The sequence below is a fragment of the Strigops habroptila genome, chromosome 7 (assembly GCF_004027225.2).
Source record: "Strigops habroptila isolate Jane chromosome 7, bStrHab1.2.pri, whole genome shotgun sequence".
Taxonomy (NCBI): Eukaryota; Metazoa; Chordata; class Aves; order Psittaciformes; family Psittacidae; genus Strigops; species Strigops habroptila.
The window spans coordinates 47,122,555-47,150,436 of NC_044283.2; the positions used below are offsets into that span (position 1 = coordinate 47,122,555).

Sequence of the window (27,882 nt, forward strand, 5' to 3'; positions counted from 1 at the left end):
GGCTGGGTTCACAGGCTAAGGGAAAAGGTTTTTTTCCACATTAAAGACCTTCTCCCTGTTGACAGTAATAAACAAGGGAAGAAAGGAGCCGATCCTGTTCCTGCGGGCCAGGTTACTCGCATTTGTGGTGCTTGGGGCACGCACATGGGAGAAAATAGAAGATAGCATACAAACATAAGAAAATGTTTCTGTGCCAGAATATCTCCCCATCTGTTCTGTCTCCAAGGGTGGCCAAGAGCAGGTGCCAGAGCAGAGCATAGGCATGGGGCAGGTAAGTAGCAGTACCTATCAGAGCCCCACCAAGCATGTGGCAGCGCAGGGCCTCTGCCTAGACCTCCCACTCTGGGTTCAAAATCCAGGGCTGTGTCCTGGTGCAGGGGTCTGCTCCAGACCCCTTGTATGCACCCTGACCCCTCCAGCCCCTGCTGCTGGAGCCATCCCATCAGACACGTCTTCCAACCTGCTTGCCCGCACCCATTGCTACCCATGTTCCAGTTGCTTAGCACCAGTGATAAACAGGACATATCCCTTTGGCCAGGTGCCTGCCCAAGGCATGCAGGATCAAGTCTTCTCCCGAAAACCTCCTCTGGCAGCCGCTGAACAGCACCACTTGGTTTATCAGGCAGTGAGGCTTATCCCTGTGAAAAAAAACCACTCTCGCTTGATCAACGTCATCCTCCAAGGAAAATTGGCACAGGTCTGCCTGCCCTTTGGTGCAGATCTCTTCACAAGCCCCTTGGTTTGGCCCATGTTTCACCACCACCACATTACAAAACCACTACATCTTGAGGAAAGTTTTGGCTCATTGCTAAACATATGGTAGGTTTCTTGCTTGGGTTAGCCCAGCCACTTCTCCCCAGCCACTGGGATCCCTGCCCCGGGCTCCAGACAGCTTCACAGCTCTTTGCATCCAGTTTGCCTTTTTCTCTGGCAGATAACCTCAGACACTGTAACTCATACTCAGTTTCTCATGAACCCTTTCTGCAGCCCCTCTGATTTTTCCAGCATCCTCTTCCAGCTATCTGTGAGCTGAGAGAAAATCAGCTCCTCCCCACTGCACCCCACCCCACAAGATGCCTCCTTTTAAGCTTCTGTCTAATGCTTCCAGCCCACCCCATGGGAACTGCAGGCTCCTGGGCACTTTAATCGAGGAGAGTATAGGACTTTGGCAGAAGAGGATGGCCTGCCCTCCTCTCCATCCCCAAACAGGCTCCTGTCCTATGTCTCTGAAGGCATTTGGCAGCAGGTTGGATCCAGGACCCAGTCCTGCCCCCTATACCTCGCCTGGTGGGACCACTGACTAAAGTGACAGCAGCGTCAGGAGAGTTAAACCTGGACAAGACATTTGCAGAGGGGTAAAGTGAGGTAAGAAGCCAGCCCTGCACAGCAGTGACCACTGCCGTGCTTCATCAAGGCTCCCCAAAGCAGGTGGGCTGGTGTCAGCCCTACCGAGGGGGCAGCGGTGGGGGCCCCAGGGCCCCCCGAGGAGCAGGCAGGCTCTGCTGGCACGTAGATGAAGGGCTGAGCACAGCTTCCGCCGCACCCTGCCTTCACCCTTCCTGTACCCCTGCAGGAAACAGCCCCACAGCAGCCCTCACCCGGGGCCCGCAGGACAGCGTCCACCAGCCCAGAGCGCGGTGGGACGAGCCCCGACGGCTCCCTGTGCCACCCGTCCGCAGAGCCCCGCAGCACGTACAACCATGCGTTGAGCCCTGCCAAGGAGAGTGGATGCCAAACCTGAATTACCAGCCCAGAGAGTGGCTGTGGATCCCGGGAGCTCCTGTGATTTGCGGCAGGTTTTTCAAGTCCCCGCCTGTCACACACACACGCAGATACTTAAGCAGTCACCCAAGGACCTGCAGGGTTCTTGTTTTCCTCACTTCTGGTCCCTGACAGCTCCAGGTAAGCACAGGCTCTGAGCTGGGGGAGCTGGGGTGGATTCGCAGGTGGGGATGTTGGGGGGATGAAGGGAGGAGCTGACCCGATCTTACTGATGCTGGGGAGGTTGGAGCAGCATCCAGCCGGGCTGTGGTGGTGGGAAAGCTTCATGCGTGGGGAAGGGAGAAAGGCACACAGGCAGGCAGAGACCCTAGGCTGGGGGTACCACAGGGACTTTCCTCTGCTTCAGCAGCTGCTGTGCTCTTGTTTGCTTTGTTCCTGTCGGATATTATCTTCTAAAAGGCTGAACGGGTAGTTTACAGGATGCATGACAGGTGGTTTTTCCTTATTTATGGCAGGGTCTGTTTTATTTTTAAAGCCTCCGTCCCACCTTATCCTGTGCGCTATGCCGGCTGATGTTATCCACAGCCACCCCACAGCAGGAGCCCGAGCAAAACGAGGGGCAGGACACGGCTCTGCAGCAGAGCAAGGGAGGGCAGGAGGTCTTGTTTGCATTGAGAACTGCTATTTTGATTTCCTGCCAGTGGCAGGAAATAGCTGCAAGCAAAAACCAGGAGCAGATGCCTCCAGTCGTATCCCAGCCCTGACAGTGGAGAAAGCAGTGGGGAAAGGGTCAAGAAACCCAGGAGGGTCTATGGGACCCCAGCAGCTGGGCAGGAGCTACTGCTCAGAGAGTTTTCCAGGGGCTTCGGGTGCAGTAAATCCTTAGAAAGCTGCACAGCCAGCTAGCTATTGTGTCTGCTGTTCAAAAAGCAAAGCTGAGCAAACAGAGATCACGTCTTTTCTGGAAAAGTGTCCGCTTTCTGCCAGGACAGTAAATGCTGACTGTGCTGGGCAGGCATGCTGGGGGACAGAGGGATGTCCTCTCCTATCTCAGACCAGAGCTGGGAGCCCTGCTAGTAACCCCAGGGTGTCTTTGGGGAGCAGGGTGCAACCACAGGACTTGGGCAGTCTAATTGTGGAGGGAGGTCTCTCTCCACACCACTGCTCCTACCTCAGGTCTAGGTCAGGCCATTCAGGGCCTTGTCCAGCTGATTTTTAGGGATCACCAAGAATGGAGGTGCCCCCATCTCTCTGGTCTCTATCTCCACGTTGGTCTCCACATACAAGATTTGTTTCCCAATATCTAGTCAGACTTTCTCTTGCTGCAACTTATGCCCATCAGCCGTTGCCTTTTGTCTGCTCCCTCCAAAATGGCCCTGGAGGTGCATTTAAACACCCCATCAGCCACACTGAGAGCACTAAGTTGTGCACAGCAATGCTGGCTGGAGCCCCACAACCAATGAACCCCTTGCATGCTTCAGCTGGTGGCTGCTTTCACACTGCTCCACCTAAAACCAAGACAGACAGAGCCAAGTGTGAATTCCCCGGGGCTTTTCAGCTTGATGTGTAGGACAGAGCAAGTGCCACCAGTGCTGTGGTTTCACAGTGATACTGCATCTGGCATTGTCATTTCCGACACAGTGAGTAACTCCCTGCTACCAAACTCTCATCCCTGTGCTGCCCAGAGGAGACAGGAGTGGGCATGAGACTACTCACAGAGGTGAATGGTGACCACAGCCCCCCAGCCTTTCTGAAAACTGAATAGATGGGTTAGATAACTTGCATTGGAAAAGCCATTTTTTCCCCATGCCTGCAAAAGTTTAGGCAGAAAAAAGCAGTGAGCAGTGGTGCTTTTCATCAGCTGTGCAAAAGTTATGATTCTCCATATTTCTGCCAGGCTTAAAGAAACATAATCAAGAAAATCACCTCTCCTGCACAGGGGAGAGGTCCTGTGCAGCCTGAAGGTCAGGTTCCAGGCCTGGGCTTAAGTGGGGCTCCATTTAAATAGGAGGAAGATAAGTAGTGGTCAAGAAACAGCCAGTCAGGACATTTAGGGACTCATAGTGCCCTCAGGTCCTGCAATATACCCCCGGTTTATAGCGCCCAAGAGGTGCCAAGTGCTGGGTGCCACATACTGCACAGGTCCACATGGCTTCTGGAAACCTCCAGGGCCTCATGGAGTGATGTGGAGCTCCAGTGACCCCCAGGGTTTTCACCTGTTCCTGAAAGCCATCTCACAGCCTTGGGAGATAGGAGCAGAGTGGAGACAAGGAAAAACCATCAGGCATCACATCCTGTGTGCTGGGGCGCCCTGCACTGCCAGCAGGTAGAAGATACTGTGTCCTAGGGGGAAGTGCCTCAGGAACCTGGAGATTATCAGAAATAAACAGCTGTGTAGATGAAACATGAAAGTTGAAGCACGCGTTCCCTATGCAAATCAATGCACACACATTAAGGTACATTAATGCAGCAGTCTGCAAATGATGCTTTATGAACCTCCAGGACATGTTGCTGCTGGTGGCCCAGGCTAGATGCATGATCCAGAGGTGATGAGGAGCCCTGTGGTGACTGGGCTTTCTGGGAGAAGGGCAGGTGGCTCAGTGGGGTGCTGATCAAGGAGGAGAGGAAGGACTTGCGGCCTGAGCTTGGCCTCATCTGTACTTTGGCCTCATGGAGAGCCTGGCAGCCACAGTGCTGGAGAGCAGCACCTCAAATCCAGGGGATCTCCTTCTGCCCCTGCATCTTTTCCAGAGGTCTCCAAATGTCCAAGACAGATAAGCAGCATTCACCTGGCTCCCGCCAGCTCACACACGAGTGACTGAACTTTGTTGTTGTGCCTCTTTCTATATGGATGTCTCTGAATTGAGCTGACCCCAGGAAAACCCAGGCAGCTGCTGCCACATACCTGTGCTGCAACACTCTGCAGACAAGGCCAGCTCAGTTTGCAGCCCCTGGGGTTAAAGATGGTTTTTCCCTAGTCCGTCCAGGAGTGGCGGATGATGCCCTCTACCAGCCTGCTCCATCCTACTCAGAGGTGCTCTGACCTTTCTCAACCAGTGTGTTACAATTGGTATTTACCAAGTGACTCAAACGGACTGGGCTGTTTCACAACCAGCCCTGGTCTATTTATAAGCCCCTACTCAAATGCTAAAGGATCCTTTTATTAGACAAAGTACATTAGTCAAAGCACCTCCTGCAGACAAGGCTCAGTGGGACCTTTGCTTTTTGAGGTAAAGCTGAAAGAAGAGGATCTCTCCAGCCTCTCATGAATAGCAGAGCTGGCTCTCTGCAAGCTGCAAGGCAGTTTTGTAGCTGAGCCCCATCAGCAGCAGTGCTGTCAGCAAGTGAGAGCCCTGGGGCATTCACTACACCCCAGGGTACCAAGTGGGTTAAGGTCAGTTATCTGTCAACCAGGAAAGCAGTTGGGTTTAAAGCCACACAGTAGCGGTGCAGCATGCTGGAGGTGCCCGAGTTACATCCCAGAGCTGAAGGGAAGGGGAAGCTGGACTGCAAGGTGGAGGCAGGGCAGGTCTGCAGCAAACAGCCCAGAGGAGTCCCAAGGTGGCCAAGAGCTCCTGGCAGCACAGGAGAGGCACAACGCCAACCGGCCTGTCTGACAGAGATGGGCTGGGCAACTCGGGTAGCAGGACAGCAGATCAAGAAAGGCCACATTTTTGCATCCAGCTCCTACCCGTCAACACCCCACAGCTTGGTTTCGGAAACACCAAAATGATTCAGCATCAAGGGACTTCTGCATGCTTTGTGGGGGCAACGCCTCGTGGTGTACTTGGCCAAAATGACAGGCTCGACCCCCTGCCATGCAGAAGCAAACTTGGAGCCCTGCAGAAGAGAGGTGTGGGACTTACCCAAGGCATACCGTCCTGTTTTGCTTATGCTTTTGTGCCAAGTCTGCCAGAGATATGTGCAAAGCACAAGTGGGACAAATGTTATTCTGAGGGAGAATGTGGGCTCCTTGCTTCTGGCACTGATCACAGTCAAGGGCAGTGAGTGCTTGGGCAACAGATATGCATGGGATACTGTCCTCCAAGGACTGACCCTTCACTTACACACCAAAATCAAACAAACAGTTCAGTGCTGCTCAGGAATAACATCACTGTTTATGCCCACGTGTTAAATACCATTAAATACTAGCAAACATTAGACAGATAGATAGATAGATAAACATTAGATGTTAACATAGATAACATTAAATATTAGTAAAAACAAAGCAGCTCACCTGCTCGTCGCCAGCTTTGTGTGATCTGGCCATGCTGCTAGGAGGAGGACCAGGACACTGCTCAGGAGGGAAAATGGGGTGATTGCTGGATCCAAACCCACACTCTCAAAGATCTTCTGGTTTGTGATTCCCATGCACAAACGTGCCTGGTCACTGGGAAGAAGGGAAAAAAGAATAGAAATAAACTAGGCTGGATGCCAGATACTGTCCTGTCACCCAGAGTGTAGATAGTGGGGTTTTTAATTAACGTCTTTAAATTAACCCCTTCAACATGCCCGTTGCTGTGACATCACTCCCAAGCGACGCCCAGGCCTAAATACGGTCGTAAACAGGAATCGTCCCCATGGGAGTCACACTGGCTATAAATACAGCAACAGGGGAGCGCTGAGCAGAGGACGGGCTGCAGTTCCCTGCCAGCTAAGGATGGTGAGACAGCTCAGCTGGGCACTGGTGGTATGTGGTCACCACGGTGGGGAAATTGTGTGTGTCCCAGGCTTGCTGGGGGCCTGGAGCTCCCGGCTGAGCTCCCTGGCATGCCTTTGGGAAGGGAGTTGTGCCCTGCCAAGGCAAGGGGGGAGCTAGTGGGGATAGGGATGGCAAATGTGGGGCTCAGCAAGTGAGCTTGGCGACAGCTTGGGCAATGACACCGGCCCCTCTCCGCAGCTTCTGGCCCCATAGCCCTACCCGAGGAGGAGATGGCCACAGAGAAGCCAGTGACTCCCACTGAGGAGCAGCTGGAGATCCTGGAGTACAACTTCTGCAAGGTGAACAAACACCCTGATCCCACCACGCTGTGCCTCATTGCAGCCGAGACCGGGCTCTCCGAGGAGCAGACCCTGGTGAGTGCATGCCCCTCGCCCCTACCTTGGCACCAGCCCTGCTCCCCCTGCATGGCTCTGTGTCCCACAAACTCTCCCCACATTTCCTGCCTGGCCTATCCCCGGCTCTCTGTCACACTCCCTGCACCCTTCTGTTCCCCTACATGCTGCTTACTGCACCCCCTGCACTTCCCATGCTTCCCAACTCTCCTGCACCCCTCTGTGCCCCATATGCTCCATACTTGCACTCCCTGCACCAGTCTGCACCCCAGCATACTCTTACTGCACCCCACACCACGACCACAAGTCTCCTCTGTATCTCTGCAACCTCCAGTGCACCCCTAACGGCACACTGCACCCACAAAGCTCTACTGCACCACCACACCTCCCTGCACTCCACATGTTCCTGCATCCCTACAGCCTCTTTCCCTGTAATCACAGCCCCTTCATCCCCAGCCATGGCATCCCACACAGCAGTCCCACTGGGATCCTTGTGGTCCCCTCACACACCCAGGATCGCCATGCCCAACCTGGGCTTGGGCACCAGGCTAGTGATTCCCACAGCCACAGTAAGGGCACACCCCAGTCACTGACTGGCTGGCTGTGGAGCCCTGAATATATAACCCACACATGCTGTCCTTTCCCTCCAACCTATTTCTAATAGTCACGGGTACCCAAACCACTGCCGGCTTTATGGTCTGAAGAAAATACAGTCATTTTAAAACAGATAGCTCCAACTGCTGCAGGATGTGCTGTGGGACATGCTCAGGCTGCACACATTCCCTCTCACTGCAGTTAGCTACCTCAGCGTCCCCAGGCCTGCCTGTCAGGCAAGCCTGTCAGCCTCTGCAGGAGACATAATGTCCCTTAACAGGGACAGGCTGCCACTGCCTTAGACTTGCACTGAGTTCTGTGCTCCATCTGGCTACCTGCAGGCTACCTTGGGCTTCAGAAGCAGATGGATCCTACACAATTCCTTCAGGTTGTGGTGCAGCCAGTTTTGACACAGGTATTTTGTAAGCTACTAGACCCATAGCAGCATTGACGGGTATAGAAAGGAAATCCAACCCGCTGAAAAGTTAGCAGCAGAGAGCTGCCAAGCCTGGCTCTCTCTGGGCAAAGACAAAGGGATATGAGAGCCGAGCAGGCAATGCCAGCATTTAGCCTGTCCCAGGGAAGGATGCTGGTATAACATCCATTGTACTGATAGACCTTGGCTGCAGTGGCAAAGGAGACCCCTCCTCTACTGTGCACTGATGACAGGCACGTACCACTGCCTGTTTGAGGCAGCACCCTTGAAATACCTTTTCCTCCTTAGAAACGGCACTGCTCCATTTCTTTTTTCCTAAATCAAGTTGTAAACACAGGCCATATATGCCCAGGACACATCTGGAGATGTCTTAAAATCTTCCCCGATAGCTATCTTTTTCCACGAATTCAGGGTGCTCCTAGGGATCTGGAGATGAAGGTCATGTTAAGGACAGGATCAAGACTGGGATGGTGAGCTGCAAAGTGCTTGCATTGCATATAACACAGAGAATTATCACTCTTGACATCTGGAGTGCTTTATTGGCTAGATATAGCAGCCATTTTAATAAAAAAATCAGCAAAAATGAGATGTAAAGAGGTGGTGAGTCAACAGGAGACGATGGTTGAGGGCAGGAAGTGAAATTTTTGGGAGGAGGCGAGGCAAGCAATCATCTGACTGGATGCGGTCCAAGGCAGTGCTGGTGCGAGAGCCACTTTGTAGAGAACACCGTGGTTGTGTCATTATGAACCACAATAGCTTCAGAAATAGCCATGAACAAATATAGCAACAGAATGAACAGCAACAAAGCAAATCACAGGCACATTCCCAAACAAAAGGCTGAGCTGTGCTTCCGGGACATGAGTTATCTCTCTCTTCTTACGCAGGTAGTGTGGCTTTATCCAGCTGCATTTTAGCTAACATTTGAAATTGCAGCTGTGTTCAAGTGGCATCAGCAGCTCTGGGAGTTGGCTTAGAGATGCTAAGTTACTGCAGAATAACATAGCCATGCATATTGCTTGAAGACTAAGATCATTGTTCATTTTTAAAATCTATTTGATCTTAAATTTGCTGAGAGCCACTGCTTTGTCCCTCTCACCCTTTTTGAAGCAGGTCAGCTTGTGATTCCTGTCAGGTTTGGACCTGCAGTGATTGTTTCACTGCTCCAGCCATTTAAGCAGACATCATCCAGCAGCTCCTTAGCCAATTTCTCCATTTGCAAGAAAAACTTGGACCCACAGCAATAAAACGAGAACTTACCCATGCTGTCGAAGTCTGAAGCAAGCAAGAGAAATGAGTTTGAAAGAGGTGCACACATCAGTAACAAGACTGTTCGTTCAGTCAGAAGCAGCTCTCCTGCTGGCTGTACTGCCTGGGAACAGTGCAGCGCCTTGCTACAGATAGCAGCACCATGAGTTTCCCTCACCTGGTCCCATGTGCTGACCACATCTGCACCTTTAGCAAGGTTATTCAGAGGTTCACTCAGCCCAGTGCACTCGATCTCTTTCTCTTTTCTTTTCTTTCCTCCAGAAATGGTTCAAGCAGCGCCTGGCAGAGTGGAGGAAGTCTGAAGGACTGCCCTCACAAAGCGGGTCTGTCAGGGACTAGAGGATGCTGCTCCAATCCCCAGGCCTGCTGATAATGATGGTGAAGCTCTTCACAGTGGGTTTCCTTGGGGTTCTTCTGTTGCAATAGGTTTTGAGATACAAAGTAATACCCCGCTATTTAACATAAGTTTTATTTAAAGTGTACATAACCAGGAAAAAAATATTATATATATATGTGTATACAGCTTCCGATGGCTGCATAACCCAACCAGTGACTCCCATCCACTAATAACACAGCACAGAGCAAGGCAATCTCATGCCCTTGTCTCAGGCTTACAGAAAAGCTGCCATGAAAGGTTCAAACATAGCAGGGGAGGGAAAGATTTCTTTTGCTTATGTTCCCCAAAGGCAAAGTATACATTCTAGCTTTATATACACACCATCCAGAGAGGGGGGCATCTGGAAAATGAGATGTGTTGTTCAGGTGATCTTGGTTAGCTCAAGATGCCCGAGTCTGCTCTGGATATCAGCAAACCAAGTGCCTACACTGTAATGAGACCAAGCCAAGCCTCCCTTGAATGTATTTCTCACATTGCTGTTAAAGATTATGAAAGGGAAAGAACTGGGGTTTGGGGTTTTGGTTTGGTTTTTTTTTCCAATGCATTAATAAAAAACCAAAGTTTTTTGATGAGAGGAGCTGTGTTATGTCCCTGCTTGTGCTCCCTGCCCCAATAGCAGGAGACAGACTTCTTCCTCTGGGAGAGCAACACTTCTCCAAAGGCAGCCTCAGTGGGCACCGTGGGGTTTCCCTCTTGCCACAGAGATAGCGTGCAGACATGGGCAACCTCCATGGGTCCATCCACGGCAGCCCATACAGCCCCAGCCCCGAGGTGGCAGAGGCTGGTGTGCTGGGGTTCTCCCCCGGGGGGGGGTGGTCAGACTTCACCCTCCTTCTGGCCATTCTTAAGCTTAATGGATGCAGTTGCACTCGGGCTTCTGCACAGAACCCAGACTCTGGTACATTGACCTGGTACAGGACAACGCATGCGATAAAAAATAACCAGCACAGTTGCTCAGTGACCTTACCTTGTTCAAAAGGGTTCAAAAATCCTCTGCTTAGTGGATTACTGAATCAATTAGTGGATCCTCTGATTAATTCTCTTGTGGTCTGTGGTGACCTGCCTCTGTTCCTTTGGAAGGAGAATCGGCTTAACACAGGGAAGATCAAGATACACTGGCACTGAAACTGCCACATGCTTTCTTTTATGACTTTTGTCCCTTGCTGGAGAGCACCTCTCGTGCCTCAGTATCTGCAGCCCCTAGATAGTGTTTGGGCTGCCAATACGAAGCACACCAAACTCATAGGAAACAGATAAAAGTAATCTCCCTGCACCATATCCCACATAGGCTATTGTTCCCCTACAATCCAGCTGCCAAACTGTCTCACCCTCAGACCCAACTGGAGCTCAGAGTTTGTTCTGCAGAGTCTGGCACTCATATCTGTTTTCTTCTTAGACTTTACAATGTCTAAGAAGAAGTCCTTTACTTCTCCTTACACGAATAAGCCCTTTACACTGAGGGGAACTTTGCTTTTTTAAATTAGGGTCCCAAAATCCCAACCCAGAACTCCATTATTTTGCCTAGGGTTACACAACTGAGTATCTGAACTGCAGAGGTTTAACCCACCTGTGTAACTTGTACCAAAGATGCATGCAAAGCAAAAGGCTGGATCTGCCCATTCTCCAGGCATTTGAGAAAAGGGGCCCCAAACTCAAGCCAACCCAAGGTACATGCCACCCCAACATTCCAAAGTCTGTACTAAAGCCTTATCAAATCCAGGCCTGGATATGGAATTTTGCAGCTTTTCGTGTTTCTATTTCTGTCACAAGCACAAAACTTTCAGTGTCACTAAGAAGATCTCTAAACTTCACCATAAATTTTAAAAGCCCAAGGTCAGGAGTTGCATTGCATCAACGTGCTGTGTGCCATTGGCTGTGGTTTGCCACACTTACTTATGTGAAAGAACAGTTCCTGTGCTGGCTTCCCCCAGCAGTTGTTTCATTACTTCTTTAACTATTACAGCTGAAAAATAAGAAGAGATATAAAATCCAGACATAACCAATCCTAGGGAGAAAGGCTTCCCACATTAGGTCAAATTCCGCTCTTTTCCCCTGGTGACTATTTTGTGCTTATGGAATGACTGTTTTATTTAACTCCCCAGATTGGCCCAGTAAAAGTGGCAGCTTGTAAGAAGTGTTCCTGCTCGGTGCTGCTGTGTTCAAGTAGGTTTTCCAGCCACAGCACAGCCCGAAGAGGGTGACGTTCCAAGGGGGACAGCCGGCACAAGCAGAGGGCTGTGCTTCTGAGGGAGCTCAGCGCTTTATCGGACAAGCCAGTTCTTTGATCCGAGCAGAACAAACTGCCTTCTTAGCAGACTCCTTCACGGTGAAGGCGTTTGGGTTGAATTGAGTCAAGTTCATAGGAAGCCTGGGGGAGCGAGGACAGAGCCGGTCAATTCCAACTGGAGCAGGGCCAGCTGTCAAAGCTGCCTGCCAGCTGACACAGCTCCGCCTGAGCCCTGCCCTGTCCTGGGAGGACAAAAGCAGTCATGCCTCGGCTGCTATCACCAGGTCACTAGTGAGAGGGGATCTCTCACTGCAGCTGCCACAGCCACTACCACCAGGCATTCCCTCCCTCTCTGTGAAACACCCTACCCAGCACTTCCTGCAACTCAGGCTGAGGCCAGCTGTATCATGCTGGGCAACATGAATGTGCTACACTGCACCATGTGTCAGCTGGTTGCTTTTTATAATTGTAATGAATAATTACAAAGTCCCAGCCAGTAATTCCTACTGGACTTAGAAAGTTCCTATTTCTTCTCTTTTGATTCTCCTTCCACCCCAAAAGTGCTGCTCAAACCACAATCCATGTAGCAGTAGTACATCCAGCCATATAAAACCCATGCATTTTGGAAGTGGAAAAGCAGTGGCTTAATCACACTGGACAAACCGAAATCAACAAGGTGCCATGACCTGCACAAAATGGGCTGACAGGTGATCATTTCTGCATAGCAGGGAAGCAGCACCTACCTTTTACAAGGCTGGGCCAGTTCCACAAGCCTTGGTGTGGCCACTGCCTGCTTTGCAGCCTTTGTCACTGACCATGCAGCATCCCGCACAGGCATATAATCAGGATGCAATCTTTTTGCCATAGCCAGCTCTAGGGTGCGAGGGCTCGCAATTGCCTCCTGAGCAAACTTGGAAACCTGTGGAAAAATGGGGAGGAAGGTCCTTACAGATGTTCCTGGCATTCTGTGGTGACCGGCCTGCAACTCCATGTAGCCAGGTTCACAGCCACTGACCACACACAGGTGGAACATGATCCTGTCCATGCTCTGGATGAAGGACAAGTCCTGCTCTCCAGCCCAGGAAGCAGCTACCTCAGCCTCACAGACAGCAGCATATCCAGGGCTGCCATGAAGAGAGCCCCCAGTGACTGAGCCCCTGTACCCTCCCCTCTGCCCAGCATCCCTGCCACGCACGGCCCCAGGTGATGCTGCCTTACCGGGCGAATGGCAGATTCAAAAGGGCCATACTCATAGCAGCAGGTCACCTTCTTGACCCGGGGCTCTGCCAGCTGCTGTATCCATGAGGATGCTCTGGCCAAGGCCGCAGCACTTGTAACCTGTGTTGGCACCTGCATGGGTTCAGAATGGGAGAGGGCTGTGCAGACACAGAGCTTGTCCACAGCAGCTCACAGGGACACACTCCCTTCTCCAAAGGGATGAGATAAGCACCCAGCACTCTCCCTCTGCAGACATGCTCACAAGAAGGAGCACTCTCACTTGCCCAACATGCATTAGTTTTCTTTCACCTGAACTAGAAGGTAATTTTGGCACTATTGGGATTTGTATGTCTTAGCCAGTATTACTTTTTTCCCCAGCTGTCACCCATTCACAGGCAGGAGAGGAGTGTCTGTAACCAGAGCCTGTGCAGCCAGGTGAAAGTGCAGACAAATTTCTTCCAGAGTAATGTTTTTCATATCCATCTTCCTGGCTGAATCAAATAATTTCCCCTGCTAAGGAGAAACACTTAGATTTCAGGGTAAAAGTGCTGGTGCAGTTAACTGCATTCCTACAGCAAAAGTGATGACTGCTCCAGCATGGGACATCTTCCCTTATTTTTCACAGGGTTACTGATGCCAAGTCCTGCTCCAGCACAGCCCCCTTATGTCCCAGTCCAGAGACTGCATCCAGAAAACTTAGCCTTTGCCATGGAATGAGTGTAATCTGAGATTGCCCCAAGCCCTTTCACCCCTGCCAAAGCAATGACCTGCCTAAAATGAGCAAATTCAGAAATATGTCTCTAAATCAGGCTTCTGGTAAAACACTATTAAAACCTATATATTGTTTGCAGGCTTATGCCCCCTATATACACAGCACAGCTTCCCAACTGAAAACACAGCTGTATTCCCTAGGAGCTAAACAGGCCATTCCCATCAGGTTTCTCCACTTTCTCAGGCTGCTTTATGAGGGGACATACAGCCCAGATGCCTCCCTTGGCTCTCCTACTATTCTAGGCTGCTCCGGCCTGGCTGTTCTCTATCCCTCAGCAGGGAGATTTTCAAAGACAGCATCTCACTCCAAAAAGGTAATTTTTCTCAGTATCACAAACCCCAGCAGAACCAGACAGCTTCTCCCCTCCATAGCACATGCTGGGCACGTCCAGGGGCAGGATACAGGGTGTAAAAGCTCAGGACAGTTTGCTGCATCACTGTCCCTTCCAACCTCACTCAACCTGCTCCTCACCTTTTTGGCCGGCAGGAACTCTGGGTGCAGCACCTTTGGCCGGGCGAGCTCCACAATCCGTGGGGAGGCCTTACAGCTCAGTGCTGCTGGTGACACAGGCCATTCAGGGGAGCTGCGAGGTCTGGAAGCACAGAGGCACCACCACTTAACGGATATTCCCCCACACTGGTTAAACTGGGCTGCAGCTGGGATGTTTAAGCCTCACGTTTGCTGCAGTAGAAGGAAGCTTTGTCTTGTGGCTATTTCCAGTGTGGAACCCATACATTCCATGAGAAAGTCCAGATGTCCTAACCCCAGCAGAGTCCCTGCTCTGCATTTTGCCCTCTGTTATACCCATCCTCTATTTGTTACTTTAAAGCTGGACTGATGCTGTAAGACCCAAGGGCCTACCTATAGCACCCTACAGGCTTTCTGGCCTCTCACCTTTGCAGCAGGTAAGCAGCCTGGCATTGTTTAGGTTCAGCCAACTTCAGCAGCCGATCAGAAGGCAAGCGAAAATCCACTAGAGAGGGACGCTCCCAGATCATTGATTCCCGTCCACAGCTGTACAAGTAAAGGGGCCTGAAGGAACAGCACAGAAGAGTTAGTAAAGGGCAACTGGCAGAGAATTTGGTCCTGGTAGGTGGTATCCTGAGTTTGGTTAAACATCCATGCCCGTTACATGTACAAAAGCTGGCACTGGTGCACATCGAAAAGCCATGAACAAATGGGCATTTACACTTGAGATTTCCTGACTTTAAAGGTAAATGCTGTTTGCATACGTAAAGTCCTCTTTTAAGCATCCTCAGTGCATTGCTTTCAAAGCCTAGGCCTTTCCCTGGACCATTACTCCACAACACAAACCCAGCAGCATCTCTTGTTCAGCTCTGACAATTTAGAAACTTCTTTGTTGCAATGGGTTAATAGCCATTGCAGCTCCTTTCATCTTGGGATCTCCCCACACTTGCCTAGTGCATGCTCATCCAGCTTCTCATCAGCCACAACTGTTGGAAGATCCCTGTCATCCCCAGGGAAGAGGTGAGCAGAAAGGCAGGAAGGGCTGTCAGGCAGACACCATTAGTCAGAGGCAGAAGCTCTCAGGAGGATGAGAGCCTCTGAACTGATGGCAGTGGCAGGAGAGAAGAATAGAGACACGCATGCCTTGACATCCCTCCGGGTAGAGGAGAGCCAGGAGTACAGCACAGTTTAATCTCCATTCTCATTGCTCAGACTTCTTACAGACTAGCAACCACCACCCTGTCTCCAAAAGAGCTTCCTTCCCTCCAGCCGGGGTACAGAAGCTACAGATGAGTTGCTTCAAGTAATGCAGCATCACCCAGCACCACTGAAGTTTACATTTTTTACATCGTTCTTCACTCCTATACCCAAACACAGACTAGTTTTTCACTGTGTAGTGACAGCAGAGGTTTAATTCAAGGCAAGGGACCTGGAGTTCTACCAGCCAGCAGGATGTTGCAAGATTTCTCTGTTCATAGCACTTCCTAACCTTTAGCCTCAAGATTTAGGCCAAGTTCCAAGAGGATGCAGGGCATCACTAATTGTGTCCAGGAGCCTGGCTGGGCTGCATCAGCCCCAGTACAGACAGGGAACCCTCTAGGGACAGACAGTCCCTCTGTACACACAGGTGTGACACACACGTTTCCATTAAAGCATGCACACATGCACATGATGTCTCTCTGCTTCCACGTCAAAGCAGAGCTGTTGATTGGGGTTTTTGTTACAGCAGAGGAATACGTTCCCAAGTGCTTGGAAACTGAGATCAAGGCTGGCTCTTATGGCAGTTGATCCAAACCCAGAGCAACCACCACGTGTTGGAGAGGCCCTTCCCACAGCCAGGAAGTGGGTACAAGTAAATAAAAGGGCACCAAAACTCAGCACCCCCCAGTTCCTCCTCATTTTGGAAGGCAAGCACTCAGGGTATACTATACTCCCATAGCACCTTCTTCCCTGCTACAGATGGCCCCTGTTCCAAGCACCAGTACAGCCTCGTGGGTCTCAGTGGCATGGAAATCCCTGTGGGGCAGCGATGGCAGGAGAGGACATGGCATCTCCCTGGTTAGACAGCACCCTCTGAGCTGCCTCCTTCCCCAGGATGTGCTACCACATTACTGACCTGTACAGGTTCTTGCCAAAATCTTGCTTGGGCTTGGCCAATTCCAGTATCCTTGCGGATGGTCTAGCTGTCATAGCACGCCGTGAGATGGTCCATATTGTCTCTTGGTTTCCCCAAACAAGCCTAGCAAGAACAGCAAGGGTGTGAAATTTCAGAAATATGCCCAAGTGCGAACTGTGCTTGCTGGGGTTATCCTTCCCTGCCTAGGATGGGACACACATACAGTCCCTATGGCTCCCCAACCTGTAACGTGCCACTGCTGTTCCCTGAGCACTCACCTTCTCTGGCACACTGTCCAGAGTTAGAAAATGTTACCAACTTAAAAAGAAAAGAGCCTTCAAGTGATGAGTCTGGTTTTACAACTACCAGTGGATGTGCAGAAAGGGTCATTTCATTACATCTCTGAAATGCCCGGGGGAGTTTCATGATTGCATTTTTCTTGCCTCACCGTTACCACCTAACTATACCACAAGTATGACAGTAAAAATAGTAATAACGTTATGGTCAGGGTGTGCCATGGAAAGTGGGTGAGGTTTTGCAGCACGTTAGTGGTTACTCTCCTGTGCCCAGGGCAAATCTGGAGTTGCTCATCCCCCATTGAGAGAGAGGCCATGGTGGGAGAGGGTACCAGGGTAGTCCGGACAGGGAACAGCAGGGCAATGGGGTTGTGGGACCTTTTTCAAGCACAATGACACCCATAGAGACAGTGGAGAAGAGACGTTATCAAGAGGCTGTTGCCCTGGCTTGTCAAGCCTTAGCTTGACCACATAATGCTGACAGCAGCTCTGCTCCTAAAGCTGGACTGTGTTCTCTGGGATGCAGCAGCCTGTGACTCCAATGAGGTCCAGTCTCCTTGCACCACTACACCATCCTACCCGGCAACATCTCAGTGGGGCAACTCAGACAGGACAGCAAAGGCAAGACCGGGTCGAGCCCAGGTTTTGGGTTGAAAGCAAGAAAGAGCAAATCAAAGAGAGCCCCTCATGCACTGAACATCTCCACCTGGATTTTTGGAGCCACTCCTGCTCTTGAAAGGGAAGCAGTAGCAAGACAAAAGCAAAGGGTCTGCACCAGCTGAGGTCCCGTCAGTCCCCAGCCCTCGAGCAGGGCTGCCTGGGCACCTCCTTACCTGAGGTCATTTGCACGAGCTGCTTTCTTGGGTTCTGCAAGTTCCTGTATCCTGTCAAAACTGCAGAAAAGGACAAACGTGCCATTAAACATACAGTTAAACCAACAAAGCACAAAGAAGCTATTGCTGTACTCAAACCATGTAACACACTCTCGAACCCCCATGCCTTTTCCTCCATCTCTTGCAAGAGTGCATTTAAGGGATGTCTCTCTCCAAGTAACTTTCCATCCATTTAACCTGGTGAACTCAGCAGCCCATGGATTTTTGTGCTCTCTCTTGGATTGCAGAGACACAAATTTGCAATTCTGCCCTCACCATGCAACCCCAGCAGGTGCGAGATGGATGATGTCTCCAGCCTACAGGAGCCCAGATGAACAGAAACACTCTTGCGGTTTACTCAAAGGCACCATGGAGACTTCCCACAGGGCTTTAGGAGCACAGGTGAAGCTGTATTTTTTCGTTTATCATTTTATTTCAGTCTGTTTAGCACGGAGGTCTTAGATGCTATAGAGACTCAGGAAAATGGTCTGTGCCCTAGCAGCAGTGAAAATCATAGAATCATAGAACAGTTTGGGTTGGAAGGGACCTTCAAAGGTCATCGAATCATAAAACCATAGAATGGTTTGGGTTGGAAAGGACCTTAAGATCATCTAGTTCCAACCTCCCCGCCATGGGCAGGGACACCTCGCACTAAACCATGTCGCCCAAGGCTCTGTCCAACCTGGCCTTGAACACTGCCGAGGATGGAGCATTCACAACCTCCCTGGGCAACCCATTCCAGTGCCTCACCACCCTCAGTGTAAAGAACTTCTTCCTGAGGAACCTGAACTTCCCCTGTTTAAGTTTGAAGCCATTACCCCTTGTCCTACCACTACAGTCCCTAAGGAAGAGTCCCTCCCCAGCATCCTTATAGGCCCCCTTCAGATACTGGAAGGCTGCTGTGAGGTCTCCACGCAGCCTTCTCTTCTCCAGGCTGAACAGCCCCAACTTTCTCAGCCTGTCTTCATACGGGAGGTGCTCCAGCCCCCTTATCATCCTCGTGGCCCTCCTCTGGACTTGCTCCAACAGCTCCATGTCCTTTTTATGCTGAGGACACCAGAACTGTACACAATACTCCAAGTGAGGTCTCACGAGAGCAGAGTAGAGGGGCAGGATCACCTCCTTCGACCTGCTGGTCACGCTTCTTTTGATGCAGCCCAGGATACGGTTGGCTTTCTGGGCTGCAACTGCACACTGCTGGCTCATGTTAAGCTTCTCGTCAACCAATACCACCAAGTCCTTCTCTGCAGGTCATCTAGTCTGCAGGCCATCTAGTCCAACCCCTGTAATGAGCAGGGACATCTTCAGCTAGATCAGGTTGCCCAGAACTACATCCAGCCTGGCCTTGAATGACAGCTATGGAAGTGCCTCACCATGGAAAAAGCACAGAAGGTGAAAGCCTGGGGCATTGCTTCCCTGCTTAGTATCATCTGGCAGTAAGGCAGCACAGCCCTAGAGAGGAGTGGGGACACAGAGAGAAGTGTTTGCTGACAGAAAACAGTCTGCACTGTGGGGACTCACCTGTGGTTTCTCTGATGGGGCTGATATCCCTACCTGAGATGCCAAGCCCCAGAAAACGCTTCCCAGAAAGCTCAGCACCACAGAGACCCTTGCAATGGCAGGCTGCTGTTAGAGCATCAGATGCCTGCTGATTTATCTCCCTGTCATGCCTAACCGCCGGTCACAGCACTGCAAACAAAGATCCCACAGAGGGAACTGCCGGTAGGACTTTGGCCCCCTGCCACCAGATCAAGACAGGACACACTCAGGACAGCAGCCCTCACATCAGGAGCCAAAAACCAGTTTCAGCTGTTCATTCCCAAGCAGCTCCCCAGAGGCTTTTCCATGAAAAGGTGCGAGGAGGTGAAGGATTACCACAGAGAGGTTTCCCCCCCCAGACTAGCTACATTGCTGGCACTATCCAGCAGGCAGGCTCCTCGCTTCTCCTCCAGCACTGGCACAGACCCACCACATAGCCACAGCCAAGATCAGCACAAAACACACATGGCCTTACTGACCCACACCACTGGCTTGGACGCTGCTGTGCAAAGCTAGCATCATGACCCAGCCAAGGAATGAGCCACACATACATCAAGATCAGGTCCCACAACTCACTTGACAATTGTCAAGTATTATATTGTCTTTTTCCAATTACAACAAAACTATTATTTTCTACTCTTTTATCATGGCGAAAGCTCTGAACACGCAGGCATCTCCACACAGGATGCACCTGCAGCAGTTCTGCAACTTGGCTGACAAGGGGACTGCCCTTGCTGTTTGGTCCCACTCCTGCTTCCCAGTACGGAAAAGGAGGCCTTGCTGCAGCCAGGCACAGAAACACCTCCCCTCCATGCCCGAGCTCACTGCTTAGCGGGGAACCAACTCTCTTTGAGATCCCTTGTAAAGCAAATGGTCACAGCTTCTGCTTTGATGGGGAAAGACCCGTTAGACGTTGTTTGTCATGAGAAGCAGGTGGAAGAGCAAACCCAGGCACCGTTTCCTCTGTGTGTTTATCACAGTGTCATCTGATATACTGACTCGCTGCCTGGCGTAAATCCCCGACCCAGCCCTCCCCGAGAGACCCAGGGCATGGCCTGCATGCCCAGCCAGGAGGCCAGGTCTGGGGGGTTCTTACCTGTCATGGGAGCATGCAGACAGGTAACAAGAAACTGCAAAGACAAGAAGAGGTGAATTTAAAAACTCGGTGACACCCGCAGCCTGGACTGCCTGCTCTTCAGTGTGCAACCATCACAGGGCGAGTGGGGCCTGTGCGTCTCCTCAGGACTGGATTGCCTGTGTTATAATTATTCAGTCTCAGCCAGAATTTCACACCTGGCAGGTATTTGTACTGCTTTCCCCTGGTACCTTCCCGGGGCAGCTGCACAGTGATGCACTTGCACATGAAGTGCTCCTCACCACGTCCCCTCACCAGCATCCTCCTCCTGGGATGAGCACCAGGTACTGCTAACCCGCGGGCTGTCCCCTGCTCAGCCCTTATTACTGCCTTCAGCTTGGACAGCCTCGGAGGGCAACGGCTGTCTTAAACCGGGACTCCGCAGCAGCACAGAACAAGCCGCCATGCTTTAAAAGGGGGCACAGACGCCGTGGGGAACCCAGGCGCGGTTTCGAGGATCCACCTGCCCCGGTGGCGGCACCGGCGGCGCTGCGGGCTGGCACCGCGTTGCCGGGCAGGCGCTCCGGTGGCGCTGTGGTGCCACTGCCGCACCGCGCCCGCCCTCCCGCCGCGCCGTGCCGTGCCGGGACAACCCCCGAGCCCGCCGCGGCTGGCTGAGGGGCCGGCACACGGGGTTTCCCCGCCGGCCCGGGAAGGGCTGCCCCCACCCGCCACCGCTACCCCACACGCCGCCGCGGCCCCACACACCGGCGCGCGGCCCGGCCGCCGCCATGGCGCGCGCTCCCGTCGCCACGGCAACGGCGGCCGAGGGAAGCGCTCCTGAGGAGGTTCCCGGGAACGGGAACCTGCCCACGGAGCGCGGCCAGGGTCCTCCTACGAGAGGCTGCCCAGGAAAGGACTCAAGAGCCTCCAGCCGCACGCCCTGCCCGGGTGAATGAGGCCCGGACCGCTGGTTTGGGTGAAGTTTGCTGCTTTATGCATCTGTTCCAAAGGATGAAACGACACAACGCTCATACAGTAAATGTGGCCGCAGAACAGGCCCAGTACAGAACTTGCTCCTGGATCCCGTTCCTGCAATGCAGTTCCGAGGACAACGGGAGAGCGACACTCGCCACGTACTCACCTTCCTCTCCCGCAGTGTAACACGAACCACTTTCAAAAACCAACAGGCTTTTCACACATAAGACTGCTTGCTTGAGGACAACCCAGACTAAGCTGAAACAAGGCACTCAGCCCGATGGAAGAGTCTCCCACCTTTGGTGCCAATTTAACTTAAATGCTTCCAGTCACTACCTTAAATTACACCATTCTGGTTTTTCCCTGTAGGCAAAGAAACACTTAATATCTTACTGCATTTGTCTTCTTGTTCTAACCTACTAAAGCAGCAGTAACCAACCCAATTTCCAGAGATTACTAATCTACCACTCCCTTAAAGGCTGGCTCCAACACAGCAACAACAAAAACTGTCAAAAATACTAACCGCAGCACTTTAAGTTTCTGACACTGTCAAGAAGTGAGGTCTCATTTTCAACAGAACAACACTGTTAACAGGGTTCTGTAAAACCTGAGGAGTAAACATATTTCAATTTAAACCTGAGACACTAAGCCAGGTGAAATTCACTGGATGCAGCTTTGTTCCACTGAAGACAATGCTTGATTCCCACCTGGCAAGAAGCCACCTCAGCCCACCTAAGCTATACATCCTCTTAACTCTGCTATCTGGGAGACTAATTTTCCCCTACAAATACACTAAATATTAGACTTACTTCTCAAATGTATTTTCAAACCACTACAAATTAGATTTTCTTACCAACTAGACACCATTTTCAGGGGAATCCCACACTCAGAAGGAAAAGATACCTGTACATTTCAGTCGCCACACGGCAAAGTGACCATATACTAACACTCTGTCTCCCTCAGCTGCACAGATCACATTGTAGGAAAAGAGCTGTCACTGTGCTTCCAAAACCAGCTGTGCTATCAGCTCCTTGGCATCCTTCATGTTGGAGGAGATCTCGGAGCCATCTTCTGCCACATGGGTACCAATCAAGAACATCTTCCTGTTGTCCCCGATATCGGACAGTGCCAGAGCATCGTGGATATCGGTGATGGAATATGCACCTTCGAGGTCCTGATACAAAAAACAAAACCGAGATTGTTAGTTGGAAGAGGTAGCAGCACCATTCCTACGTTGCAGTTCTGCTTCTAGTCACTCCAGTGTTAATGACACCAGTGTAACACTACCCATACGAGCCAGACAAAAGCCTTGCTGCCCAAAGTGCCCAGCAAAAAGCTACAAGAACAGGGCAAACATGCCCTGCATGCCTTCTCAGCCACCAGTGTGTCTGACTATGGGACCTAGAGTATCAGTAGTAGCACCTGTGTTTGATGAAGCCAAAGGGCTCAAGAGTAACACAAACAACTACTAGTAACGTGCCCAAGTTACTAGAAATTTAGGAGGCAACAACATAAAGCGAACCAAGCACAGCCCTCATAAAAGAAAACCTGGGCTTAAAACCCTTGGGCTGTTCTGCCGTCTGACTGTACCACAGGCAAAATTCTGTTCCAGGTACAGCATCAGCCATCAACGCTTTCACAAAGACCCTGGGAGAAAGCACCACCTTGTGAGAAAAGCTGATCTTCTCTCATGCTTCAGCAGCAGCCTTAGGTGCAACCAACCTGACAACGTGAATGCCAGCAACGGTGCTTCACTTTTCGGCTGCTGCTAGATAAAGTGGTACTTCTAGGCAGACATTCAGAACAGAAACCTAACTCCAGGTGTGACTGTAGTCTCCCTTGCAGCTCTCAAACCTTGCAACTCTACAGCAGTTTCTACCACGATTTCCACCCACAGTTCTGACTGCACCATCTCCAAGCACAGGACCTGCGTTTTGCAGATCCAAAACTCAACCTCAGACTATTTTCTTTTGTGGTCAACAGGTGTCCCAGAAAGACCCCCCGCTCTCAGCCATGAGGCCTCCTTTGAGAGGCTTTGTTGCTGTTTGCAGAGCTGCTGCCAGCCCAATCTCAGCTAGCAGGGAACTCTTACCTGCTTGTTGGCCAGAACCACCACTGGCAGGGTGGAGTTGTTCTGGATCAGTTGATGAAGCAGCTGTTTTGCCAGAGGCAGTCGGGCATGATCGGCCGAGTCCACGACATAGATTAGCAACAGCACTTTGGGCAAGTACATCTTCCAGTATGAACGCAGAGATTCACTGCCCCCGACTGGAAGAGAAGATAGCAGCACAGGATTCACCAAGTAATCCAAGCAGCACTGCTCCCAAAGCTGCAGACAGCAGGCTCTGGGCTGAAAACCCAAGGTGTGTGGGTTACCAAAAACTCCAAGTATTTGAACTACTGTATATGAGACTGGAATAGCTTTATCTTCCCCAGTCAAGTCACATGCAGGCATATGTGTACACTCTGGGAACAACAAACCAAAATCATTTTAAGCTCTTATTGTGAGAGGATCCTGGGTTCAACTTCTTATGCTTGCTTTCTGCCTTGCTGTTTCCTGCTCTCGCGCAAGTACGAAGAGTAGAAAGAGACCCACAAACACCATGAGGCAACATCCCCACATAACCCACCTATACATGCCCATCTCATCTTCACGCAAAGCAGGCCTACAATTTCCAAAGAAGAAATTTAGCTCTGAGGTTGGCAGGGCTCTCATTGGGTTTGTACGACACTGGGGAGTAGTTCAAAACTCCCGCAGCTTTCATACTGTCCATAACCAGAGGTGCTTAGGAAATGAGAAAAATCAAGTCCCAGCAAACTCTTCAGGCAATCCTTGGGAGAAATCTTTGCACATTTCTACATGAGCTCTTCTCTGCTAGATACAGAAGAAAAAACTGTCCACCTTCAAAAGCAATTGCTTTTGCACATGCAGCAAGTTGCTCAAGATTGTTGACAAAAAGAGTTTGGTAGTTTGCTGAGATTAATAGGAGCAGGAATAGCTAACAGTATATTAAGTATTTCAGATGTGTTTTCCACTCTCCAGGTCTTCTAGGTACACTGCAGAACCACTCCTTCAAGAGTACGAGGTGCTCAAAAGGCCTGGGTGACTCTCCCAAAGGTAGTAAGTTTTCAGAGCAATACAACTGGGGTTCCCTATAATTTTCTCCTGCTTTACACGGGAGCTCTTTTCAAAACTGACTTGCTAGTCAGCTGTCTTTTACTGCCCTTTTGCTGTGACTTTGTTCTGTTTCAAAGCAATTTTACTTTCACTTAAGTCAAAATGATCCAGCAGTTTCAAGAACATAAAAAGGGAAGCATCATTTCCTGCTAGGGCATGCCTGCCTCTTCTTCAAGAGCCCCAGCAGATCTGCAGGCAGTACTGTGAGTCTGTTGCTGTGGAAAGGAGCCAAAGGGCTGTGACTGATGCATCACACTTGGGACAGATGCCTCTGATTCTGTACTGCGATGTTGTGGGGCTCACCACCGCTGCCCTTGTTAAGTGCATTCATGCATAGCATAACCCAGGGGTCAGCAACCTCACAGAGAAGACTTTTTTTCCCCCAAACGAGTAGGAACCCAGCAGAAGCCAGAGGCAAGATATCACCCACTTTTCTGTATGATGGTACAAATAAAAAGATAGAACAGTTTTCTACCTGTCTAAGCCAGCAAAATAAAACCCCTGCTGTCTGCTGATCACCTTGTGCCACGTGATCACAGCACAGGCTGCTAACCCCTGGACTAGGCGATGGTAAAGACTGGACAAGTAACCAGATTAGAGAGCCATGCAGGGATTTACCTGGCTGAAACTGGCCTGAGACATTTCATTTCCCATGGGTCAGACCGCAGACAGCACATCTCAGTCACTACCAACCTGGACCAGAGAGGGAAGGATGACTCAGAAACAAAAGGTTCTGCCGTGGGGTGCAGCTCTGCGCCCAGGCCATCCCCGGGCAGGAGTAGAGATACTGTGGGTTTCTCTGGGCTCAGCTCGACAAAGAACCTCCCAGTAGGAGACACAAGTATCTCAGACCTACTAGGAGAGGGGCAGAGAGTACAAGACTTTCTGGAAAGACGGTTTCCCCAAGCCATCACAGATACTCCTGTAGTAGTACGACTAGGAATGAAACTCTGCCTTAGTGGCCTCATCTTCACATCCCCAAAACTTACCTGGGAACAACACAACTCCTTTAGACCTGCTGACAAAGGTACAGAGGCATCTATGTGCTAGCTGCCACTTGAGCCAGTTGAGCACTGTTACAGCACTGTACAGAAGCAGCAGGAAGAAAAGGGCAGCTTTTGCCTCCACAGAAGGCAGGCACTCTCTGTACCAGGGACTGACCTGAATCCAGGGCCTCTACCTTCCCCCTCAGCTAGCTGCAGCTAGAACAGCTGTGACACCCCAAAAGCATCACAGGAGATGTTCTCTGCAGGCACAGACAATACCCAAAAATCAGTGCTAAGGACAACAAGAAGTTTAGTGAAAACCTACAGACGTTTAAAAGCCATTAAAGACTAGAAAACACTACTTAAGAGGCTTTTGAACAGAAAGCCTCTACCTGTCTTCTTCCAACTTTATTTATTCCCCTTCGTCTCTTGCCCTTTGCCAGGCATGAGCACCAAGGAGAAGCTGTACAACACACAATGGCTATGGATCACAACACAGGGCTCACTGGGGACACCTCTGCTTTGGGCTGGTTTCATGTCATCAGGCTTGGTACCCTTCTCTCTCTGAGCTGAATTCCCTGGAGGACAGGGCTGAATGAACACGCACGTCATCTAACTCCAGTGTATCATCTCCTTCAAAAAGTGGGGTAGGAAAGCAGAATCCCCAATGAGAAAATAATCACAACTTCATGTTATCAGAGCAGGCACAAGGGAACATGGAGCTTTTAAAACACGGGCCCAATCCCTAGGGCACAGGACAGGAACTTATTTTACATTCCATGCTAAAACATGTTCACTCACTCTCCAGGAACTCCATCTGTGACTCTTCGGTGTTGACGCAGATAGCGTTGAAGCCCTCAGTGGGAGCCACGCTGCGCTTGACATGGTTAGTCACCAGGGAATGCAGAACGCTGGTCTTCCCAGCCCCATCCAGGCCCAGCACCAGTATCTGCTTGCCGTGTCCTGTACCCTGCGAAGTGAGGGGCACACGCTTAGCCAGGCACCCCGGGCATGTGCAAAGCTCATCAGGCCTGGGGGAATAAGGGAGATTAACAAGGGCTCGGGGGGGGGGGGGAATAGCAAAAGCCACTTCACGGTGGAGACGGTGTCTGCTGGGCTCCTGCAGCACAAGTACAGGGCGACAGCGCCGGCGAGGCCGTGGGACGCCGGGGACATCCCCCGGCCCCGGCCCCGGCCCGCCCGCTGCTAGGGAAGGAAGCGGAGATCGCGGCCCCGGCCCGGTCCAGGCTCCGCCGCCCTGCCGAGGAGGACGAGGGGGGCTCAGGGCCGAGCGGCCCGGTGTCGCAGCCCCGCCGAGAGGCCCCGTGCGGCCTCGTTAGCGCTGCCGGGCCCAGCGGCCTCGCCCGCTGCCCCAACCCGGCCCCGGTACCTGATCGGCGGCGGCTGCGGCGGCAACAGTGCAGTCAGGAGCCAGCGCGGCCCGGCTCCGCCAGCGGACCCAGACCCAGGCCGCCACGGCCGCGCCGCCCGTCGCGGCCAGCGCCGCCCCCCATCGCGCAGCTGGCCGCAGGCGGGCGCCCATGGCCGCCCCGCGCCAGGCACGGACAGGCGCAGGGACGCGCAGCGCTCCCCCTGCAGCCCTGCGTGCGCACGGCTCCCCTGCGGCCCCGAACGCCCGGCCTCTGCCCCCTCCCCACCAGGGGACTGCCAGGCTGAGAACTTACCCGTTTCGATAAAGCCAAGAGCGAACTGTGCCACAGGCGGCCTTCTGCTGCCAGCGGAAGGCAGGCGTCCCCCACAGCTGCTGCCCCCTCGCTCCCCGCAACAGGATTTGCTCCATGGGCACCCATCTCCGGGGGAAGCCCCTAGGGCACTCTCCAAGCAGCCCGGTCAGGGCTCCAGCAGTGCCACAGGTCAGCGTTTCCATCTGGTCAGTTACAGCCAGGTTTGATCAGAGAAAACACCTAGAGAACACAAGAGTTGCATTCTCCTCCACTATGTCCTCTCTCCAAATCACCTTCTATCACTGCAGGAGAGCACTCACTCTCCTGTAGTCACCAGCTGTTGGCTGAGAGGATGCACATCATCCAGACAAGTCATTTAAAACAATCCAAGTGACTGCTACACTCAGAAAGCTGTTTTCTCTGTGCTCTTCTTCTTCCTTCTGACTTAGACTGGTTTCTACTTACTAGATTTTTACTCCATGGGGACTCAGGGTTGTTTTTTAAGCCACAGTTAATATTTCCCTTGCTTTCCCCCTCTTCAGGCCTTTGCTTTAAATTCTTTCAGAGACAGAAGCCTTTGCCTTTTGGGCTGACACACGACACCACTCCCACTGAAAGTCCACATATGAGAAAATGTTTTTGCTACATTCGGACCAAACCAGAAGTTTAAGAGAGGCTTGGGGGCTGCCTGTAGGGTGCTAGGAGAGCAGACACACCTTCCCCCTGAACACCAAGTTCCACCTGAGAAGCACAATGCCTCTTCCACTCAGCCCACCACCACCAGCCACTTCAGATTAACTCACTCTTGTTTTGCCAAGCCTGCTAGAGTAAGCGTTGCAGAAAGAGACAGTCAGCTGTCACAGACTTTGCCATGCTTTCTCTTAACAGCCCTGTCCTCCCCTTTCAGATTAGCTTCTGTATCATCTAGCCCAGATGTTTCCCAAGACCCTTTGTGCCTGTGCTCTTTGGCGGTACAAGACTGACTGGGATGAGACACACAAG

At 51.5% G+C, this 27,882-nt stretch overlaps 3 protein-coding genes across 8 annotated transcripts; 1 reads left to right on the forward strand and 2 right to left on the reverse strand.

The window, feature by feature from the left end:
• Positions 1 to 1,578: 1,578 nt before the first annotated feature.
• Positions 1,579 to 10,044, forward strand: HOPX (HOP homeobox). Of its 3 annotated transcripts, none has more exons than XM_030493064.1 (3): positions 1,579 to 1,902; positions 6,623 to 6,798; positions 9,335 to 10,044. In XM_030493064.1, the coding sequence occupies exons 2-3, from the start codon at positions 6,655 to 6,657 to the stop codon at positions 9,410 to 9,412; spliced, it is 222 nt and encodes a 73-aa protein (XP_030348924.1). In that variant the 5' UTR covers positions 1,579 to 1,902; positions 6,623 to 6,654; the 3' UTR covers positions 9,413 to 10,044. The 3 variants fall into 3 exon arrangements, with proteins under 3 accessions (XP_030348924.1, XP_030348925.1, XP_030348926.1); XM_030493065.1 differs by lacking the exon at positions 1,579 to 1,902 and adding an exon at positions 6,328 to 6,385; XM_030493066.1 differs by lacking the exon at positions 1,579 to 1,902 and adding an exon at positions 6,357 to 6,412.
• Positions 8,327 to 22,024, reverse strand: THEGL (theg spermatid protein like). 3 transcript variants are annotated; one of them, XM_030493059.1, is made up of 9 exons: positions 21,935 to 21,984; positions 20,075 to 20,108; positions 17,401 to 17,460; positions 16,272 to 16,394; positions 14,582 to 14,719; positions 14,159 to 14,279; positions 12,916 to 13,047; positions 12,441 to 12,616; positions 8,327 to 11,838 (listed from the first exon to the last, which is right to left on the reverse strand). In XM_030493059.1, the coding sequence occupies exons 4-9, from the start codon at positions 16,343 to 16,345 to the stop codon at positions 11,724 to 11,726; spliced, it is 756 nt and encodes a 251-aa protein (XP_030348919.1). In that variant the 5' UTR covers positions 16,346 to 16,394; positions 17,401 to 17,460; positions 20,075 to 20,108; positions 21,935 to 21,984; the 3' UTR covers positions 8,327 to 11,723. The 3 variants fall into 3 exon arrangements, with proteins under 3 accessions (XP_030348919.1, XP_030348920.1, XP_030348921.1); XM_030493060.1 differs by lacking the exons at positions 12,916 to 13,047; positions 20,075 to 20,108 and having other exon boundaries at positions 21,935 to 22,024; XM_030493061.1 differs by lacking the exons at positions 16,272 to 16,394; positions 20,075 to 20,108 and having other exon boundaries at positions 17,401 to 17,451; positions 21,935 to 21,983.
• Positions 21,028 to 27,870, reverse strand: ARL9 (ADP ribosylation factor like GTPase 9). Of its 2 annotated transcripts, none has more exons than XM_030493063.1 (4): positions 26,881 to 27,870; positions 25,997 to 26,165; positions 23,124 to 23,299; positions 21,028 to 22,205 (listed from the first exon to the last, which is right to left on the reverse strand). In XM_030493063.1, exons 1-4 carry the CDS (start codon positions 27,004 to 27,006, stop codon positions 22,026 to 22,028), a joined length of 651 nt encoding a protein of 216 aa, XP_030348923.1. In that variant the 5' UTR covers positions 27,007 to 27,870; the 3' UTR covers positions 21,028 to 22,025. The 2 variants fall into 2 exon arrangements, with proteins under 2 accessions (XP_030348923.1, XP_030348922.1); XM_030493062.1 differs by lacking the exon at positions 26,881 to 27,870 and adding an exon at positions 26,586 to 26,798.
• Between the last annotated feature and the right edge of the window lie 12 nt (positions 27,871 to 27,882).